Genomic DNA, 22,470 nt, shown 5'->3' with positions numbered 1-22,470 from the left:
TACGAAACGAATAAGAAAGCACCAATTCAAAGATTCCGTGGACCAACAGCTTCTTTCCACTGAGCACGGGCGTTGCTCAGAAGCAAAGTAAATGCACTAATTAATGCACAACATCGCCTCCCCCCCCCCCCCCCCCCCCCCCCGCCCCCTCCCCGACAAAAAGAAAAAAAAAAAGAGGTGTTTTTTTATTTCATTAAATAACAAAAATAAACTATACATCGTGGAACGCTCACTCTCGACCCCAATGGGCCGCTGGCAGTCTGAACCAGATGACAAGGTTTCGTAATGAACTGTTATCTTATTTAAAAGGTATAAGCGTTTTTCTGAGATTTCCTAATGGTACGATGATGGCCAACAACGACCACGAATACATGGAACTTAATGATGCTAACTACCGAGAATATGCCCCCATTTTCCCGTGGAAAGTCTCAGAAAATCACTAGTAACTTTTGAATGAGATAACAGTTCTGAAATTTTGGCATCTGGTCCGAACCACTAGCATTCCATTTAGGCGGAGATTGAGCATTCAGCAATGCATACTTTATTTTTGCAGTGAAAAATACCCTGTAAATACTTTTTTGGAACAGGCTGAAGTAGGAAAGTTTCATTTTTTTTTTATCCAGGTTGACCGTGCTAGTTTACCATATATTCCCTTTCTCTCTTCTGACGATGCAGGAGCCATGGACGGACTGCCCAAGATCGTGGTCCTCCTGGCCGTAGCTGCAGTCTTCCTCACATCCCCGTGCCAATCCCAGTCGGACCTTCCGCCGGAACTGCCCAAGCTTGAGTGCAACACCACGTGTGCCACACTGCCCAGCACACTGCCAACAGACCACGACCCTTTCCAACGGACCGCCATCTGCAGATGCGACGCGGAGTGCGTGAAATTCGGGGACTGCTGTCGCGACGCTCCCGCCCTTACGATTTCCGCCGCCCAGCGCCAAGAGTGGAGGTGCACCAAGGTCCTTGCAGACCGCAACAAGAAATCAATATGGACCAAGGCGGCTTGCAAGCCCGACTGGTCCGGCTCAGAAGCCATCCGGAGCAAGTGTGAAGACAGCGGCAACAAGGCGGTGGACCCACAGACTATGGTGCCTGTGACTTCCTCGAGGACTGGAGTGTCCTACTGGAACACCTTTTGCGCCGTCTGTAACGACGACATGGATGGCGCGATCCGCTGGACCGTCTCGCTGGACTGCAGCGAGCTTGCCGGCCAGGTGAACAGTAGTTACCTGCAGGACAACATTGAACTGAGCCCTGACCAGAAGGGCTGGGGCATCTGGACCGAGGCGCTGGAAGGGGAGGGCCGTATCTTTGTGACGTGTGGCGTGGAGTACCGGACGGGTAACCTCTCGAGCGACTACTCGTGCATGTCCCCCATCTCAACGTGTGATCCGTCGTGGTCTGGCAGCGATGTGGAGCAGCAGTGTCAGTCATACACCGCAGTCGTGGCGTACCGGACCTGGAACTACCGCAACGAACACTGCATGGTGTGCAACAATGTGACGGAGGGGCCGCAGAGCTGCGGGTTTTACGACGATGACGGCGTCGTGAGCTCGAGGTCGTTCAGCTTCAGCATTCTCATGGACGTCAATCCGGCGGGTGGGAACATTGTGGGGAAGTACACCCTCTGCAAGGGGGACGAGGTCTTTGATCCTTTCTACAAGACCTGTCGCAGCGTGCTCTGCGGCGTCGAGGGTTACGTCCTCAGGGACGGAAAGTGCTTCCTGCTCGATGACTACGACCTCTCGGCTGCCGCGAGCGATGGCCCCAATGGAACCACACTGTCCGCACAGTTCCTGGGCTGCCGCAAGACGGTCCTGGACAAGGGGGAGTACCTGCTGCGCCCAAACGGCAACCTCTACGCCCCGCGCTACGACCGTGACTTCACACCGGGCAACTTCAAGCTCGGTGCAGCAGATTCAAGGGCGCTCGTGTGCGTCGTCTTTAACGCCTCCAATGAGATCTCCAAGTTCTCCGCGCAGATGGGATACGTGTCTGCCGTGGGCCTTGGCGTGTCCATCTCCTGCCTGGTGGCACACCTCGCCGTCTTCGCACTCGTGCCGGACGTCCGCAACCTCTCCGGCCGTAACCTGGCGAGCCTGGCACTCTCGCTGCTTGCGGCCTACCTCTGCTTCCTCCTTGGCCAGCTCGGCGAAGTCGGCGCGCAGGCCTGCCAGGCGCTGGGCGTCACAACCTATTACTTCTTCCTTGCCTCGTTTTTCTGGATGAGTGCCATGGCGTTCGACGTCTGGAGGACTCTGCGCGTCGCCACCCGTGAGCTGCGGGTCAGCTCAGGGTCGCAGTGGCGCCGCTTCTTTGTCTATTGCATTGCGTCCTGGTTTCTGCCGGCCGTTGTGGTCGGGCTGGCGGTCTTCTTCGACGCCCGTTCGACCGGCATCCCCGAAGACTTCCGGCCACTCTTCGGTCGTCACGGCTGCTGGTTTGGTCAGCGCAAGGCCCTCCTCGTGTTCTTTGCTGGACCGGCGGCTGCACTCATGCTGGTCAACGTCATCCTCTTCGCATCGACGGCCGTCATGGTGATCGGGTCGACCAAGACGAGTGTTAAGCGGTCTGGAAGCGCGGCGCGGCGCAACTTCAGTCTCTACGTCCGCCTCTCAGTCATGATGGGGCTGTCCTGGACCTTGGGGCTTGTCGCGGGGTACCTCGACATTGAGGTACTCTGGTACCTCTTCGTGGTGCTCAACACGCTGGAAGGCCTCTTCATCTTCGTGGCATTCTCCTGCACGCACAAGGTCGGCACATACCTCAGGGACCACGTGCTGGCGTGCGCCAAGCGGGAGCCATACCAGCGGTCTGCGACCTTGAGCTCGGGCTCCGGCTACAACTCTGGTCACAGCACTGGCACGACAAACTCGGGCTTCTCGCGGCGTGGATCGCCGCGGAGCTCCACGAATTACAAGCGTACTGCCCCCTACCTCGGCAAGAAAACCAGCATGGACATGTACTAGGTACCGACCGTCATCGACCCCTCGCCATGCCTTGTTAGTCTTTTTAAAAAAAAGTGTTTTTAACTGTGAACAAATACCTTTGAATCGTCTAATAGTGTTCCGGTGGAAGACGGAACTTGCAGCATCGCAGCATCTTTTTGAGCACCTTCGGAACGTTCCGTGTGCGGTTGGCGGAACTCTGACAGTCCTCTCCCGTGTTCGTTTTCGAAGTGTCTCCTCAGTGTTTCCCCCACCCCCCAGTATTCCAGAGCTTTGTGTCGGCGGACGTTTTGTGAAGGTGCTTCGTTTTTGTTCCTACACTTCAGGTGATCCATTGTTCCCCCACATTTCTATATTTATCACCGAGTCACTCATGATATTCCTTGAATTTCCCTCACACACCAGCCATGTTTTATGCTTGCCCATCTCTGGGCATTTCTTTATTTATCTTTTAGAGTGTCACATCCTCCCACTAGGCCATCATCTTCGAATCTCCAACACTTACACAACCTGACAACCTTGCCGAGTTCTCAAGGTGTCGCCTTCCCGTGTGCCGTGGGAGGCCTTGTCAAGAACCGTAGATATACCAAAGTTTGCCGAAGTATGCTGTTGACAACTTCGAACCCTTGTAAATACTCTTCGTTGCCACGATAACTCATATCGTCAGTTGTGGTGAACCTTGTGTAAATAAAATTGTACATATGCAGGAGAACACTTGGGCTGGTTTTTCTTGGGGAGATGGCAAGACACCAATGTCAAGGCCCAGCTTAAAATAGACCATTCCACATAGACCTTTCTAAGTGCAATACGAATAGTAACAAACACATTTGTTCCATACCTTTAAATCGAGACTCTCGAAAAGCAAAAAATTCAAAGGTTACACATGTCAAGCTTTTCAAGGACCTGAAACCATGAAACCCATCGCTACCAACGTGAAAATTCCGACTGATGTTCCCCAAGTCTGTAGTTGACGCACCTAGCTGTTTGAAGGCCACTGCCACTAGGTTCAACACAAACGTCGCATTTTCCTTCAGAATGCGTTTAAAACAGCGCTGTAAAAGAGTCAACAATGACGAGGAGCCGCAGCAATGCGCCGTCAAGCACGCAAACAAATTTGTCCTATGCGAAGAGAAGAAAGTTTATTCTGTTCCATTAGGTTGTGGGGACAAATAACCTAAGGCAAACGAGAAAGTGCGTCAACAACTGACTTTGGGAACATCATTTAGAATTTTTGCGGGCTCACCTTGTCGTTCATGCCCCTTCGTGCCAGTGGTTGCATTCCATGTTTTGAGCGAACCAGCATCATAGGAGGCCACCATGGCAGGTTGGGCAGAAAGATAGTAGAATCACTCACCATGAACAAAGCTGACAACAATGCTTCTGCTCCGTAACTCGTTTTAACTCGAGATGAAATTGCGTCCTTGTCTACGGAGTTGACATAGCCATTTGGTCATAATTTTAGGAGGTAATATAGCCTTTTACAATCAAGTCATCCTTTCTTTTAATCTTTTAAATTTTCAAAATAACCTCTCTTTTCTTTTTTTGCCATATCTCCATGTTTTTTTGTTGTTTTTTTACTGTGGCGTGATTTCTAAAAGGTTGCTGTGGCTCTATTTTACTGTTGCTAGTTGAAAGAAAGCGGACGTCGTCCCTCATTCCACCCATGTCTTATTGTTTCGCTGTTCCTCATCATAATCATCAGGGCATGTTTTGTTAGATGACTGGATAACAGCAATACATAGTCTACTGAAGCATAATTTCATCACAAACTTCAAATGCATCTCCTCCATCCTCTTTTTAATGCTTGTGCTAATGATTCGCAGTTTGCGATTTCGCTGAGACCTTTTGCGACGGAAGCACCGTTGCTAGCTACCCACATTCTTTGCACGAGTTTCTAAAGGCAGCATCGACTGTGGCTTTAGGCATTTCTTTGTACTTTGTGCCACAGCGAGATGCCTTTTAATCTTAAATCTAAAAAAAAAGACCTTCCCATAAAAATACAAGGAAAAAAATCGAATGACAACACGCTACTGTCAATGGCGGGTTAAGAGTTTGCGTGAAGTTCCTCCCACCTCTTTCCACTTTAGCAGAGTGAATGCTGGTGAGAAGGTCGATTATAATTATAGTTGTTTGGCAAAGAGTTAAAATTTGATGCTGTGGCTTCTGGTATGTACTTGCCACCTCCCCCAATTATGGTTTGGTTTTTCTTTGTTGGTGCTTGGAACAAAGGCTGAGTTCAGCGAGTCCCACAGTCTGTAGGTTAAAAAAAAAAGTGGGCTCATCGCTGCACCCGCAAGGTCGATTTTGACGATGACTTTGAGAGCGGAGTGGGTGCAACGTGCCTGCCAAGGGATGCTCGACGGTGGAGTCTTGCTCAAAACGGCGAGTTCATTCCCAACTTCGTGCCAAACTCGAGGCGTGCCCGTTTTTGTTGACGGCGATTCGCCCTGCAACGAAAGAATGAATGAAAATTGTCCTAGACTGCACGAAAAGGTACGTCCATCCAAACTTGCACTAGGTAACAACTACAGTGCAATCCACTTATAACAAGTTATAACGCAGTTATAACAATAACGAGAAAACCTGAAATTTTAAACTGATTACCGCTGTGTCTGGACTAGGAACTGATTGTCTCTGGTCTGGAAACTCTAGAAACTGATCGTTATAAGCAACACATTGTTTTATGTGGTATCGTTATAAGTGGATTGTAATGTATGCTCTGCCACCTCAACAATGAGGCAAGTGTAGTACATAATATATATATGCTGCTTATTTGCTATTTGCTTATTTATGTAGATAACGTAAGGGCCATTGGCCTTACAGAGGGGCACGATAGAGTATAACAAAAGATCTCAAGGAAAAGCCAGACGCTCTAATAGACTGTTCATTGTGGCTCAACAGCATGAACCCTTTGGCGGTTGAGCTTTGTTTAAAAGGAAATGTGCCCTGGCGTTCAGGTTTTGTTTCCAGAAGGATAGTACAGAGAATAGATCAATGCTCAAATTTTCCTAAAGACGATCTAACGGCACCATTTCCAGTGCTTGCGAGCTGTCCAGGTTCAAAAGCATTGAATGTAAACATGGAGGGCAGGAAGCTGTTTCCTTTCTTCCATTCGGTTTCATTTTGGTGCGTCTGCTTCTGTCACGTTCCAGCGGACTTCGAACCGGAAGTACTTTTGGAGCTTTTCCACAGGAGGATGAACTCTCATCTCCTCGATTCAATTGCGAGAAACGTTAGAAGTCTGAACCGGAAAAGCTCGTGCATCATGGACCACTTCTGGCAGAGCACCCGACACGTGAAGCGACCATCTCAAACGTAGCGTGTGCGCCGAGCGTTTAATTTGGATTGTAAATAGACCCCACAAGGCGAAACATGGTGCAAATAAAGTTGTAGCTACTAAAAAATGTAATAGATAGAGATATCACTTGGGGCGTGCACATTTTTGCGCATAGGCAAGAACTTTAGAATCCATTTTCAAAGGGTTTTAAGAGCATTTTTAAACATACGATCGTTAGCAACGGAAACCACAAAAGCCAGAGGGTGTTGTTTCGTTCCACAGAACATTCTTGGGATGAATGACTTGTAAAATGCACTAGTGCCAAATTCTAGATACACCTATGTTGTACCAATGGCCAATGCACAAAGACATTTAACAGGTCGGACAAAAAGTTGTTTGCCTAAGTACAGATAATATACCTGCGGCATTTATTGGAGCTTGCGGCGAACTTCGCGGCAATTTTTCCTTTTTTTTTTTCATTTGTTTTGGTCATACAAACGAACTGAGGGAGGAGGAGGAGACCAGAGCACGCGGGGACGTCCGAGCACCGAGCCCTGGTTGGAATGAGTAGTAGGCAGACGCAGAGATCTCTACTCGCTGCCCGAACGCGTTTGAATGCCGAACGCTGGCATTTGGCATTTGCATTCACCACTGCCCCTTAAGCGCAGTGATAGGCTGCTGGGCTCGTAATCATGGGGGTCATGGGTTCAATTCCCGCTGGGGGCGCGTTCGGAACTTTGTTCTTTCTTCTCGATCACCGTCGTCGTTTTGTACAGATTGTGCTCTGAAGTACAAGTTGCATGTTACGCGACGGTTTACGTGGCATCCCGTCACGCTTTGCTCATGACTTGCCTCATCTCTTGGATCTTGACGAGCTCATTGAGCGGTACCAGGAGGAATGTCCACAGGAAGCCGGTGAGCCAGACGTACTGGGGCACCAGCGGTAGGAGGTCGGACACGAGGGTGGAGGCACGTGCCGACACGTTGGCGGCGCAGAAGCCCAGCTGGAGCAATAGACTGCAAGCGGAAGCGGCACCGTCTGAACGTCACGTTTCCCGCCGAGCACAAGGTGTCTTGAGACAGCCGGAACGAGCCTGATGGGTCTTGGGCTGCTTGAGGCCTCTAGTACAGGGCTGCCTACAAAACAACTAGACGTCTACAAGATATATCTACAAGACATCTGCAATACAGACATCTACCGTACAATCCCAAGAGATAGCCCACCTAATATCGAGAGCGAAACGGGTAAAATTATGGAGTGGGCTAACTTTCAATGTACAATCAAGAAAAGTTTGAAAAAAATTTCGATTTTTGGGTTGTGTCCTTTTTAAGCTTGTTATGTATCGATGTCTACAAGACATCGAGACATCTACAAGACATTTGCAAGACATCTTTTCTAGACTAGAACGAGCGTTTTCAAACTTCTCAATCTTGAGGACAGCACATCTCTTTTCATTGATTGCCAACGAACATCCTCCGGTCCTGACATCGATGCAATAAAGCAGCGATCAAGCCTACCGAGCTTATAAGCAATAATGAGCACGCTAGGGAGTGTTTAGCACAAAATTGAGCATTAATGGACACCTGACATAAAACACAGTGAGCTTAAGGTTTAGAAAAAATCTTTATCTAGAGGTCTAGAAGATGTCACTATGAGACTTTTATAATATGTCTTTCTGTCTGTCTAAGATGTCTTACACATCTGGCCATGATGTCCTAGGGATATCAATGCCTTGGTGCTCAGCAGAGCCAAATGTTTTCACTATGGTTCTTAATGTGAAAATGAGTGTAGAAAGGAAGGTGCCCTGAAGAGGTAAGCACCGATTGCTGTTTTAACAAAGCATAACTGCTTTTACATCCTGGCAAATCCAGTTCCTATGCATGCACAGTTCTCTTTTTCCACAGCGATTTGTAGGCAAGCATGAACAGAAGATGACCAACTCACACAGCAAGGCTGGTGAAAAGCCAGCACCGGTTTGATGCTGGGTTCCGCTTCCACAGGGGCTTGGAACGATGAACGAATCCCATAGAAATTACAACTGGGAAAGAGAGGGAGACAGTCCATGTCTTCACAATGCCCACGCTCCGTTCAGCCAGATTCTCCTAAATAACAAGGCTGAAGAGCTGAATTTTGGGCATAACCTAAAGGCCAACAGCGCACAGATTAGATATTACTGCTGCATCAGCGACCAGCTGGGACCGGTGCTCTTACTGACCGAACATCTCGGCCAAACGCATACATGTCCCTCCATGTTGCCCTTCTTTAGGTGAAGCCAGAGCACTATGCAGTGATGTGATTGGTCCGAGTCATTTTGGAGCAGCTCTTGGAGCAGCCAAAAGTCAATTTTGGAGCAGCAAAAATAACTTTTGTAGCATCATTCTTATTCATACCAATGCAGAAATTGTGAAGATTATTCTGTCGGCGCGTCCAACTAAAAGGCAATATCTACATTGCCTTCTCACTTATGTGAAACCCTTAGTTCGCATCAATTGCACAACAGGAGTGAGTCCCTCAAACACAAAACTAGCGTTTAGTTGCGTGGAGAAGCACCAGACACGGTAAGAAGGTAAGTGAAGAGGGACAGCACAAACTGCTGTGAATTGTTATTTCAGGTACTGAATCTCACTGAAATAATACAATAATATAGATCCCATAAATTAATGGTTCCTTCGAGTTCTTAAGGTTGTACAAAAACAGCAATTAATAATTCAGATAAAAACCAAAGCACTTGTCATTTGATAATGATCGTCAATTACATTTTTCGGGTAGAACTTCATAACAAAAACGGTATGTCAACAAAACTTTAAAGACAATCCCGCCGAACTCATTAAGGTTGTTCCCGAGCTTCCATTCACTGCTCCTGCCAACTTAGTTCTAATTTACTCACACCTATATAAAAGTGATAGCTAAACAAATTGGATGGCATAAATAAATAAACATACGAAAGAGCGCATATAAATGTCCTTACAATACCAAAGTATCCTTGCTAAGTCTCGATTTGGAAAACGGTACTGCCAGGATATCGTAGTCTTTCATTTATACGAGCCAAAGTTGTATACTGGAATTGTGATGCGTCTCGCTCTGGAGGAGTGCTTTCTCCTTAGCACGGTGGTGCGCTGCGGCGAAGCAAGACAGGCAAACTCGCGATGCTTACTTTGCGGTTTTCGCTTCTCTGCAGTACACCAGTGCGCGAGGAGAAGCGCACTCGACCAGACCAATTAATCCTCCAGCAGAACAGACGACGAAAAGAATTATTGCGAAACTTCCGAGGATGTCGTAACGGCCCGGCCGAGCAGCGAGGCCCGAGCTATAATATTTTCAGTATCATTAAAGTGTAATTAAGTTTTGGCGCAACGTTGGCGCAAATTTCTCACGTTTTGGTAAAATGTAGCAGGATGTAGCAGGGTAAGCGCTTTGGCGCAGTTTGGCGCAAATGGCGCAGCAATCACATCACTGACTATGGCACTGCTATCGAGCAGGTTCAGTGCTGGGTGAATCGTTTTGTTTCGAACCACTAAATAAGTTACTCCAACAAAAGTGTTTGTGAAACCATATTGCTGCACATTTGAATTCAGCATGGCTCTCACCATGCGCCGAAGTAAGGCACCAAATAAACCCTAATAAAAAAAAACGACATGGCAGGAATGAAAGCAAATACTCACCGAAATACAGGACTAGAAGGAAGGCTGCCAGGTTTTGGCAGAGTGCTAGGCCAGACAGACGGATTTGATCACTGTCTGCTGATTTCGTCCTGACGAAATAAAAAGGGACGAGAATGATGTTTTGAGCGAGTTGGTCATCTCGCATGTTTTCAGCAAAATACACTCATTCTTGGAAGAGTTTTCACAAATATTGAACTGTTGCACTTTACCTAGGTGTCTGTTGGGAAATACTAGTACTGCTCATGCTGAAGGTAACACTACTTCTACACCTGAACTTTTTCTTTTTTTAGTTGGGGTACAAGGTAGACCAGTCACACTATTTAATTTTCTTGTTTAGTTTTACTCTAATCGAGGTGTGCAAATATAAAATTTTGAATGTGTAGTGTTGTGTGAATATTCAAATTTTCGAATATTGGCTTTCTATATTCGCTTCGAGATGAACTTTGAGATGAATAGCGATATTCACACTTTTCGAAGTGTTGATCGCGGCGCGTGAGCCCCGTTGAGTGCGCTTCTCACCCAGCACCTGTGCACCGCGGGAAAGCAATACCCGCAGAGCTCGCAGGCTCCGCAGCAATTGCGCTGTCCCGCAGTGCACAAGTGCTCAATGAGAAGCGCACTCAACGGGGCTCACCCGCCACAATTATGCAAAAGCATATGTTAGGCAGCGATGTCTTGACAACCCGCATTCATCATTCACACTTTCTTTAACACAGAACGTGTTTTATCAGCCAACTTCCATGGAGTTTGGTTTGGTTTGGTAAAGTTTGGTTCTAACAGCCGACATCGAAGAGTGTTGGACCCATAGGGAAACATATAAAAAGACTTCTGTCCCCTGGCAGGAGTTGTACTCGCCACCATAAGCTTGTGAGCCAAGCGCTTTGCTGACTGAGCTATCCAGGGTGAGGGGTCCGTGCATGCAATAACAAAGTCATTCACGCGGCGTGCAAATGTGTGGTGGCGCACTTTGCAGTCTTTCCTGTCGTGCTGCACCTTCTCATGGCATGTGTCAGAAATGAGAGCAAATCTTTCCCTTCTTCCCTGGAAAGCCTATCACATATTCTGTGCTTACCAGTCTTTGTCAGCATGATCAAGTTTGTTTCATTCCTTTGTCACATTTGAAATCGAAAAAAAACAAACTTGCCAAGCAGATTCATGATTGGGTTAGCTGTGACAAATTTGTGTTTACATGCAACAGTTCATAAATATAGTTTTACCAATATTAACTGAGCTTAGTAGAAGTGGACGAGTGGAAGGTTTGGATGACCTTCGCGAGTTCAGTAGAACTTTCGTTTAAGCCTGGTGCACGGTAGTGAGAGGCTAGTAGAAACTATTCAAGATTCAATTGGAAAATACTCAACTAAAACCACTTTTCATTTTGAATTTGTTTTGAAATCAAAATATACTATTGGCAGATGCCTATAAATGTGAATCAAAGTAAAATAATTTAGAATTTACATATTTTGGATACTTTGATAAATCATGGCTGGAAATTTTTTTCTTAAAGCATGGCTATGAAAAAAAAGTTTTATTACATAAAATACAATTGCACGCTGTATAAAGTAAAAAAAGGCCCTGATAAGACGATTTGGGAAAAACATAATGTGCCATTGCAAGCAAAGCATTGACTACCTCAATTATTTCAATACAGCTGCAGGTTTTCTTTTCCAGCACTGTCCTACAAAATCAGGTGCCAAACTGTAATTCTGTCCCAAACTACTATTCCAACCAAGGAAAACTGACCTTGATAATGGAGAAAATTTTTAGAGATCATAGAGCCAATTGAGATGTTCCGACCCCCTCAGTTGTTTCTCCCAGCACGCCAGTGCAAAGCGATGAAGCTTGATGCCAGCGCTCTGGTCTGAAGCAGCGAAGTATGACCTCAAGAATTCGGAAAATTGCATCATTTATAATTTTTTGAAAACAGTAAGCAACCTTCCTTACGCGTCTCAATATTCCGCGAATTTCAGAAAGCGTGAGATTGAGAATATTTTGCGGGCTCAAAACTTGGCGACTTGAAGGTATGACACATTCACGAAACCAATTTTTTGCAATATTTTTTGAGTCTCAAACTTAGGGAGAATTATGTACTCACAAAAGCTAAGTCGTTTACAGCACGCGATAGAAAAACTCGAATACTTCAAACGGTAGAAGCTCGCCAAGAATCAAACCGAGTAGCGAACATCATTTGCAAATTACTGCAAGTTTAAAACTATTTGTGCACACCTTTACTTTACTATTCCTTTATCTTCAAAAGAAGGATGGAAGTGACTGCCTCTTCTAGCGCGACAGCAGTCGCCTAGGAGCGATCGACCACCCTTTTGAACGCACCAAGAAACGAACAGAGCAACTGACGACGGCGATTACCCCGGCCCGAAGTGCGGCCAGCAGGGTTCCAGCCCGCTGGCCCGGCAACAGCGGGCGAGGGCGAGGGTGAAGCAGGCGAGGGCGACCAGCACCGACGGGCAAAACTTGGCACAGTAGCAGCACACGAAGAACAGCACCGCCTGTGGACAAAAACGGAAAGGGTCCGTGGCGCTTTCTCCGTGCCAAGAGTTAATCCAGAGCAGAGATGCTGCTTCAGAATAAAGTCGCATCACAAGCTATCATCATGAAGCCTTTATTTGTGCCAATAAACAACCAATAATGGTCTGCAATTTTGGCACAGTGAAACAGTTGTACAGTTGTAGAACGTGCAGAGCAATACTTATGCACCAAGATGGGAAGAATCTGCCTTCCTATCTCGAGGAATGCATGTTGTTCTTGATTGACAGCCTATAGAGCCCCTTACCGATCTGAGTATTGAGGTAGTGAAGCAATGCAAAAGCCTGTAGACTTTGTAAAGAGTAGTGCACATAGGAGAAAGCGTTTGGTTCATAGTTGTCCGTTAATGGGTGGCTCGGATTGGGTCCAAACTGGCAGAAGCTTTACTTGGGGACACGGATGAAGATACTCTGAGGTAGAGGTCTGCAAAGGCCTATATTTAGGAGCCCGGCCCAGCTGGCACTGCTGTTTCTTTGGCCTGGGCCCGCCCGTGGACTGCTATCGACTTTAGACGGCCGGCCCGGCCCGTGGCTAATTTTCCTGGGCCCGCTGAAGCGTGCTCTATTTCCACCCAGTATGAATAGCTCACAAATTGTGCGGCAGTTATGCATGTTGACTATGGTACCATGCATATGCACTGAAGTAAGCATCTTTTAGAGCGCAGCTTTTAGGCGTCTGTTTTTGACTTGAGTGGTGCCGCCGTCGGCGCAACCACGTGTTGCATTTTGGGACGTTTCCCATAATGACATCACGTGTGAGGTTATGAGGGTCACAAAGGTCACTCACGAAGGTCACAAAAAAGGGTAATGACCTTCACAGTGAAGGTCACAACCTTATGCGGTCTTCACGAGTGACATCACGAAGGTCACGAGTGAAGTCACGAGAGAGGAAGGAGGGAGGGAGAGGAGGAGAATGAGAGTAGGATGGAGGAAGAGAGAGGGAGGAGAAGAGGGGGAGGAGGAAAAGGGGAATACCTTCCTCTCACCCCTCCCCTCCTCCTTTTTAAGAGCTGCACTCTAATTTGGCATTGCAGGGAATTGTAAACGTCTTTTATTTTTTATTTTGCTGCTATTCTTACTCCAACCAATGTGCAAGCCTAAACAGCTCGTTAAAAAAAAAAAAATCAATAAAAAAAATCACCCTTATCATTGTTTTTTTGTGAGCAAGCACGCGTGTTAAAAAGGACTGAAAAATAAAAATGGCAAGCAACAGTAAACAAAACCATGTGCCAAAGTTGCAAAGAAAGGGAAATGTCAAGACAGGTTCAGACAAAAGACAGGCAAAATTCTAAATTACAACCGAAAAAAAAATTATAAAAAATATTGTCGTTTTTTGCATTGGTCTGTGAGAAATTGTTTAGGAGAGCACCCCTGAGGGGAAACTTCACCAGAACTGTAAATGTATACATCTCGTACGTACAGATGGCGTGTCGATGGGGAGAAGCGATTGAATGACACCGGCGCCGCAGCGCCGGTGCCTGGGAGAGCATTCCGTGCATGGACACCGAGCCATAGAAACACACAGACAAACGCACAAATGCTTTCAGCATTTGGACCTCCCCCACTGTAATCCCTCTGAAAAATATTCCAAAAACATTGCTGCTAGAAAAAAAACAAAAAAATAACGGCCGGCTTGGCTTGTTTTGGCCTGCCTTGTAGACTTGTATGCAAGGCCCGTGCCCGGCCCGGGCCCTACAATAATGTAGCTGTGAAGCCGGAGTCCAGTCCGTGGCCTGCGGGCTGGCTTGTACCCGTGCAGACCTCTACTCTGAGGGTCCCTTGGGTTTCCCAGAGTGTACAATTAGGTTTAAACATGATCTGAGCCATCCATTAATGCAGTAACAATGAACGAAACACTCCTTAGTATGTATATTTTTGTTTAAAAGGTACGCAGGCTTTTGCACAGCTTTACAGCATCCGTACCAAGAACTGGTAGGGGTTGCTTGGCTATCGATCAACAAAGATGGGTGTTCCTTGAGATTAAAATGTCTAAGAACCATAAAGATTTGCACAGACACAAGCTTCTGGTAGTAGCTATTAAGAGACCTGATCATAAGATAAAAACACAAAAATCCTCACTACACCAGTATATCTCAAACGCTACTACAAGCGCTCAAACTTTCAAAAGTATTCAGTTGTGGAAATATTCCGGTAAGCCTGTAGTGGCTGTGCAGGCACTAGAGAGATTTCTATACAACAAAAACTACGGGTTAAGCAAAAATTATGAAAGAAGTTCACTCGTTACAAAAGAGCCAGAGCCAACTCTTCGGGCATTTTCAGAAGCTGGGCGTTTTCGAGTCGTCACGCCTTTTTGTGTTTGACGTAAAGAGCTGGTTCTCACACTACCACAATCTATTGTCTAGCCATAAAACACCTTCAATCTACAGAGCGTTCTTGAGCGCTGTTCGGACATAAAAAGAAATCCATATAAATAAACTATCAAATCGAGAGCATTGAAACTTTTCACGAAGGCGAATTTAGATGGTGCATACATTACAGTCAAACCCATTTATAACAAAGTGTACAAAATGCCTGGTTTCGCTCGATATACCCAATAATCTGTTATAGCAAAACCCACTTATAACAAATTTTTACAATTTGTTCGTTATATGGAGAGAGTGCTTGACATACTATTAGATATGCTGAAGGCAGTGGCAACGTCCGATTGTTTTTCACTACAATCGACATAGCAAATAGTATTGTCCGACAAAGGATTTCACTAAGTGGAATCTTGTTAATTTGAACCCGAGGGGAACCAGAACTTTGTTTGAATAATGCAAAGGTTAGCTACGCCACATTCAGTCTAGATTTTTCTTCGTTTTGTCAGTGTTGTTTCGACGTATTGTCCAGTAATGACATCCACTCTGTCAGAGAGCTGAAGAGCGTGCCACTGCTTCGTTGTCACCTTGAACCGTGAAGCGCACCAGATCACGGAACAAAATGGCAAGCTGCAGGAGGCCTAGAGAAGTGCAGTTTGCGACGCCAATGCTCGGTCTGCAATGCATTGACTGCATGCGCACCCAGATTCTGTCTGCTCCAAAAGCACCGGTTACAACGGAGTTGACGGGCTGAAAAGCGCCACGGTTGTTAAGAAATCTCAAACCTGATAGGGCGCTAGAGTGCTAGGGTGTGACTAGGTGTAACTGGGTGGAGGCTTTGTACCAGGTGAGGAGAAACCTGAGTCTGCATTGCAAGGAAGCTGAACGCTCAAAATGCCGGAGCTCGCGTGTTTGCTTGTGGTCGTAGGAGCAAGAAATTCGATACAGTGCAATCCACTTATAACGATAACGAAAAAAAAACCAAATTCAATTGCTATAACCAACTATCGTTGTATGTGGACTAGAAACTGATTGTTTCTATTCAAGAAACTCGATAGACTGATCGTTATAAGCAGTACATCGTTACATCTGGTATCGTTATAAGTGGATTGCACTGTATATCAATTGTGTATACAGTAGAATCTCGATAAACGGAAATCGCTTAAACGGAATTGCCGCTTAAACGGAACAGTAGCCCGTAAGTTGGTTGGTTTTGTATTCAGATAAGGTAAAAATACTTTCGGTAATCGGAACTAAAATTTGCACTTCACCGTGTAAACGGAACCTAAAATAGAACTTCAGGCAGACCCATTGCCATGAGCATCAGCCTTTTCTGGTTCTGGCTGTTTCTTTTTTTTTTCTTTTCTAGCCTCGCAAGCCTCGTTGGCCTCGCCTCATTGGTAGTCGGCGCAACGAATGCAACACTGCTGTTCTTGATCAAGTTGTTCGGTCTCTGTTCGAGTTGCCTAGGTTACAGCCGCATTGTTCCTGCCGTCGTGGTGCCTATCGTGCTTCATTGCCGCGTTGGTGTCTTCCAATTTCGGTGGCTCGTAAGCGCTCGCGAAGTTGAGGCCTTGCCTCCGTTGTTTCAATGGCGACACAGAAGTGGGCACACCATGCGCTGACGTTGGAAAAGAAGATGGACGTCATTCTTGACTTCGAAAGCGGCTCATACTCGAAGACGGCGCTCGCGACGAAGCACGGCGTCCCGAAAAGCAGCTTAACGAGGATCCTGCACGACAAGGGCAAGCTACGTGTGTTTAGTGTTTAGACATCCATAAAAGAGTATTAAAAGAGTGTGCACACATAAAATCGGCACTTTTTACATCTCTCTTAGTAAACGGAACTCCTGTTAAATGGAACAAACTTTTTTGGTCCCTTGGAGTTCCGTTTACTGAGAGTCTACTGTAGTTCGTTATGCGAGGTATATTTTGCATGCATACACATAAAATATTTTCACGTGTCCAGGGGGGGTTCATCCGCTGTACCCTATTTCGTTGTGATTGGGTACGACTGTATACTCAGATTTTATCAGTGTAGGACTAAAAAGAAAACAACATTAAGCCTTGAAAAAAATTTATGTTTTTCCTAGGCACGGGGAGGAAAGTGGCAGAAGCCTTCTGGATGATACCAGACATAAAGCCAAAACGTGAAAGCTTCCCTGAGATGAATACCTGAAAGTGGATCCAGCATATTCGACCGTGTGCAATACCGTCTGTAAGTAACACAGCTACCAGACAGTTTTTTCCGTTTTCATCCCTAAACATGGGGGAAAAAAAGGGGGGGGGGGGGGTTTTAATAGGCTTAAATGTTTTTCCCTAAAACCGACACTCGTAAAATTTGAGTACGATAACTGCACCACCTCAAGACAAACAAGACGTTCTACATCTTGTTTTGGCTCTAGAAGTGGAGGAACCCGTGCTGTCAACCTTAGGCCTCCTGCATCTGTTGTAGACCGCCTTGTGCACCTGCCTGAAGTAATCGTCGAATCGCGCTCGGGCGGTACGGTGACTTGTCGCTTCCGCGTCTCCGAGCCGGAACAAGTTCAAAAGCTTCCTTGCTTGGCATCCCATAGTACAGGGAACGGTGCATACTCGCACGTTTTCGGGGCTGACGCCGAGTCCAGACGCCCATCTGCAGTCTTCAATCTCTTGGATCCAGTCGGGCCAGTCTGCTTCGTTTTGGAAGTCGAACCGGCTAGGTGGGCGCACGACGAACCCCGAAGATGCCGACAAGACACGGACGGGGAGCTCGTCGGGTACGTTCGCATACTTTCAGCGAGTACTGGTGCAAGTCACTGGAGCTGCGGAGAAAGCTAAGGAGAGGGCGGATCTTCGCTTCATGCGACCGGTAGCATACGGTATTGGGTGGGTGCCAACGAAGGTGTGGAGAAGGCTAAGGAGAGGGTTGGTCTTCGCTTCGTCCGACCGGTCGCGTATGGTGTGGGGTGGGGTAGGGTCGACGAACTCACCTGGCGGCTGACCTGTGGGTGGCTCTTCCCCGTGGCGATGGTCATGACGCGCGGGTCGTCGTGGGCCCGGCTCCCCAGCACCAGCGCGAGCGCCAATGCCGGCAGGAGGGCGCAGAGAAGCCACAGCAGCTGTGCGGGAGACAGCGGTGGCGGCAGCGCGAGCAGGGCGCCCAGCGCCTGGACCAGGCAGAGGCTCAGGCAACAACAGAGGAGGAACTGGAGAGCGCTGCGCACCGCCTGGCCAAAGTGGCGCGCCTGAAAGAGATTATCGTTGCCGGTTAAAGACGCCTCGTTTCCTTAGGAAGTATTCGCTGGACGCTGATTCACGGTGAGAACCCCGCCAGGGGCGCTTCTGTTTTCCTCGCTGTAGGTAGTGCATGTGCTACCCACGTGGTCAAGTTTTGTGCATAGAAGCTTGGCATTGCATGTGTTGGCACCAGTGGAGGAAACATAAGTATCCTCACTCTCGGTTGTGATAAAATTCCACAAGGCAGCGAAAAATTTGAAATCTTCGAATATTTCAAACTTTATGTCTATAAAAATTCGGAACTTTATCATTTTTCAAACTTTAAATTTTAATTTTAAATTTGAAAATTTAAAATTTTCAAATTTTTCGCACTTCAGATTCAAACAAATTCGAAATCTTCGAACTTCAGATCCCAAGAAATAATAATTTTTTAAATCTTTCGAATTTCAAGTTAGAAACCTTCGAATTTCTCGAACCTCAAGTAAAAAAATATTTGAAATATTCGAACCCAAACTTTTAGAAACCGTGAAAGCTTAGAACTTTTCGAATTCGAAACTCCACGGTGTTAGAAAATTGCGAGCTTTTCGATTCAAACATTGGTACAATTCGTAAATATTGAAAGCTTTTGATTTCGAACCTCAGTTCGGTTCGAAAATATCGAAACCTTTTGAATTCGAACCTAGAGTGGTTCATGACATCCCTAGTTAAAGGCCAAGGCCTCTGTTCTGCCCTCACCTCCCAGATGAGGTGGTAGAGGCTGAGCCGGTCCTCCCTGCGGGCGCTGAGCACGCAGGGCAGGGACCCCAGGGCGTGACCCAGGGCCCACGGAGACGGCTGCCAGCCCCTGGGGTTCGAGGGGTCCTGCTGTTCGGGCGGGGCGGGTGCCGGTTGACGCGCACACAGCTGCGGGGCCAGCGGCTCCAGCGCTATGCTGGACAAACGAGTAGCAGCCCGCGGTTAACGTCCCGGTTGGTGAGGGGTGCACTCTGCCGGTTTTTAAATAAGCGATTAGCTTTCTTAGGATCTTCAGGCCACTTTGAGGTCTGGCGAATTATTTTTTCCGCTAAATTTAGGGGGCAAAATGACGTCACATGACTTCATGTCACGTGATCTATACACAAATCCAGTTTCTCCAGTAGAATTAGCAGGAAAATTGACGTCACGTGACCTCAACACCAATTCAGTTTCCCCTCTAAATTTAGTGGGAAAATGATGTCACATGGCTTGATGTCCCGTGACCTACGCACAGACTAAGTTTCCCTGCTAAGAAAATTGACACCCGACCTGCTCGTTCAATTACGTCTGCAGCTAATCGCTTAATTAGACAGCAACATAGTTGGTTCAGCCCGAATTTTTCGAGGCATGAAATGCTGCTTAACAGAACAGCCAATTCCAAAATTGTATCCGGGCATCCATCTGTTTGGCCATGCATTTGCGCAAAGAGAGTGTTGTCCGAAAACGGCCCTTCTCCATTGTCCATGGTGATCCTAGCCCCACCCACTGCTGGTGCTAGGATCACCATCTGCCCGTATCTGCTCCTGTGTGGTCAACGGAGAAGGACCATTTTCAAACGACGCTCTTCCGCGCAGCTTGTCATACAATAGATCAAAGAACGCTGGTTAAAAGCGTGATTTCGTCTGGTCAGCGGACAAAGCATCTGCGACTGCAGCACTACCGGGATGAAGCCATGCGCACCTTGCACTGACGTCACTTGGTCAGATATCAAGCTCGGCGCAGTATGGCCATAGTAGCTTTGCGTCATAAAGCCCGTAATCAACAACAACTTGGTCAGATACGGGGTGTTCCACGTAACTTTAGCCAAAGTTAAAAAATATCCCGGTTCATTTTAGAAAGACAAAACTAAAGGAATAAGTCTGACCCAGGTCAGGCTATTTTTTTGTATTTTGCCCAATCGACTGGCCCAAGTCAGGCTATTTTTTGTATTTTTCCCAATTGACGAATTAATTACGATTCATTTATGAACTTTTGAAATATTTAATTTAAGCAAATTTCGAACGGAAAAGTTGTGGAGAATTCTGGCCTAAGTCAGGCATTTTTTGTACTTTTGCCCAATTGACTAATTAATTACGATTCATTTATGAACTTTTGAAATATTTAATTCAGAGCGAAATTTCCAACAGAAAAGTTGTGGAAAATCCTCAGAAACATCCAATTCAGTCGCTTTTGTGGAGAAATCTCTAACACAATTCATTTTTCCAAGCTTAAAAAAAGTGAGCAAATTATGAAAAAAAAAAAAAGATGAAAATAGGTGGATCTGTCAACGGCACCTTGTCAACAGTGCTCCATTCAGCATGCGGGCCTAGTTTATTTGAGCCAAGGCTGAAAGTGCTGCAGAACAAAGCGCGCAACGGGAAGTCCCATGCTTTTTTGTTTTGTTTTTTGTAATTTGCGGGGTTTTTTAAAGCCCTAAAAAGAACCATATAACGGTTTCTTCATAAAAACAACTGAATTGGATGTTTCTAAGGACACTCAACAACTTTGTCATTGTAACTTTTGCTCTAAATTGAATATTTAGTAAGTTAAATACCTAACCTTAATTAATTAGTTAATTCGGTAGAATACAAAAAATAGCCTGACTTGGTTCAGACAATGAGCAAACTTATTCCTTTGGTTTCGTTTTCCTAAAATGTGCCAAACTATTTTCAAACTTTGGCTACAGTTACGTGGAACACCTTGTACAATGGGGGAAAGGGTGTGCGAGAGGGTAGCTTCTGCTGCATTATTGAGCTGCCTCGGGTGCTCGGCCCTACAGACACCAATGCCAATAAACGCTTTGGCTTTGACTTCCGGCCACCAGAAAGAGGGGCCGACCGACGTCACGTGCGAGTCATGTATGAGAGAAACCAGTCCACGCTACGGGGGAAGAGACAATCAGGTTCCAGAAAGACACGCAGAGTTCCCGGGAGGTCGCTGAGGGCTTCCCTAGGGTCCCCCACCTGCAGTCTGCCTGGAGGAAGACGGGCAGGTTGTGCAGGCTGGCCACGCTGCCCAGGCAGCAGACGACCTCGCCATACTCCTGCATGATGCGCACCATCTCCAGGGTGGCCTCGGGGGTGCAGTCCGTGAACAGGGACACCAGCAGCGGCACATTGTCCACATTCTCAATGTGCGGCCGGATGTTCTCAATGCCCCGGGGCAGCTTCGCCTGGGGAACGCCCAAGCTCAGTCGCACCAACGTCCAAGCAAAGCGAGAAAGAGCGGTCTAATCGACCTTGTCGAAGGGGCACTCCGGAATTTCTTCATGAGAGACGTGCTTTTGTCACGTTTCAGGAGAGGGGGCTGTCTAGAAATTTGTAAAACCAAAAAGCAAAGCCGCCAATTTTTTTCCGTGGCTTTTCTTCGCTAAAAGCGAAATCACCGGAGCACCCCTTCAAGGCTGTGACCAAGGGTGCTACAATACTCTGACACCATCTATCGGGGAGCCAATTTAAACATTTTCGAATCTCCGTGCATTTTTTAAATAATATTTTTGTGCATCATGCTTTTACCCTGGGTCGGAAAACTTCCGACACCATTATAAACAACCATTTCTCATAAATAGTGAGCATGTTTGATTCCGCAAATACTACTGCAAAAACTTCATACACAAATTGGAAATAATTCCAGGGCTAGCTATAGGTAGCACCAATGTGCCACCATGTTCTTTCGTCGCAAACGCCTCATTTGCAGGAAATTTCACACTTCTTCAGATGCTTTCAACCAATCTTCAAACCAGCCAAATAAGGTTTCACACTAGATTTCTTGCCCCTATCTGGAAGGCAGCACCGAGCTGCTTGCATCCTAAAACCACATGGCCCTCCCACTGTTTCTTTACACAAGATGCATAGAATCGACAGTGTTATTTGCTGCTTTTTTCGCCAATAACCGGATAGAATGTGCACGAAGCACTTTCTGTTGTCCCGCTTGCCAAAATGGTCTGCGACAGAGCAAAATGACATCACCAGGAGAAACCATAACAGTTGACAACGGCGCTCGTGTGACTCCTAGCAACAAAACAGACGTTGCCAAGAAACCGTCGGCGAGTGAAGAAATGTCACAATGGAGGAAATATGTGCTCCAACGCTTTGAGTGTAGTGCAAAAGGGACTCTTAACTATGGCCCTGGTACTTCGAATAAACCGAGAGGGTGTTTTTAACTAGGGTTCTTATACACTGAATATAGCAAGAGAGTGACTAGCCAAGGTCCTGACACTGAGTGCAGCAAGAGAGTGACTCTAACGAGTGCTCGGGGAGCCCGAACATAGCACGAGAGTGAGTCTAACCAACGCCTCCCGTATGCTCCACATCTGTCAGAAGCACTCCCTGAGGCAGTTGTGTTTACCAATTCCTCCTCCTCTCCTGAAACCCGTGTATACCGCCAGACGGCGCTGCCTACGTAGGAAAGCCGATTGAAGAGGGGTTCGTCTGAAAAACACGGGGAGCACTTGCAATTTAATGGCGGAAATCCCTTGCAGCAATCGGTCACGAGTGCGCACGCATT

At 46.7% G+C, this 22,470-nt stretch overlaps 2 protein-coding genes across 3 annotated transcripts in view; one reads left to right on the top strand and one right to left on the bottom strand.

The window, feature by feature from the left end:
- Positions 1–3,665, top strand: part of LOC8039036 — a 36,810-nt gene extending 33,145 nt beyond the window's left edge. For both annotated transcript variants that reach the window (XM_029971622.3, XM_029971624.4), the window contains exon 2: positions 676–3,665. In XM_029971622.3, the coding sequence (XP_029827482.2) occupies positions 681–2,972 (2,292 nt within the window). In that variant the 5' untranslated portion in view covers positions 676–680 and the 3' untranslated portion in view covers positions 2,973–3,665. The remainder of the gene's footprint in view (positions 1–675) is intronic.
- A 1,062-nt stretch (positions 3,666–4,727) lies between these two features.
- Positions 4,728–22,470, bottom strand: part of LOC8039050 (transmembrane protein 94) — a 59,583-nt gene continuing 41,840 nt past the window's right edge. The window contains exons 22-29 of the mRNA XM_029971620.4: positions 20,928–21,136; positions 18,706–18,901; positions 17,724–17,978; positions 12,259–12,398; positions 9,892–9,980; positions 8,174–8,267; positions 7,081–7,245; positions 4,728–5,398 (exon numbers count right to left, since the gene is read on the bottom strand). Coding sequence (XP_029827480.2) covers positions 5,326–5,398; positions 7,081–7,245; positions 8,174–8,267; positions 9,892–9,980; positions 12,259–12,398; positions 17,724–17,978; positions 18,706–18,901; positions 20,928–21,136 — 1,221 coding nt within the window. The 3' untranslated portion in view covers positions 4,728–5,325. The remainder of the gene's footprint in view (positions 5,399–7,080; positions 7,246–8,173; positions 8,268–9,891; positions 9,981–12,258; positions 12,399–17,723; positions 17,979–18,705; positions 18,902–20,927; positions 21,137–22,470) is intronic.

This window comes from Ixodes scapularis, unplaced genomic scaffold (assembly GCF_016920785.2).
Source record: "Ixodes scapularis isolate PalLabHiFi unplaced genomic scaffold, ASM1692078v2 PGA_scaffold6__148_contigs__length_123643588, whole genome shotgun sequence".
Classification (NCBI taxonomy): domain Eukaryota; kingdom Metazoa; phylum Arthropoda; class Arachnida; order Ixodida; family Ixodidae; genus Ixodes; species Ixodes scapularis.
This window is presented reverse-complemented; position numbering and strand designations above follow the sequence as displayed.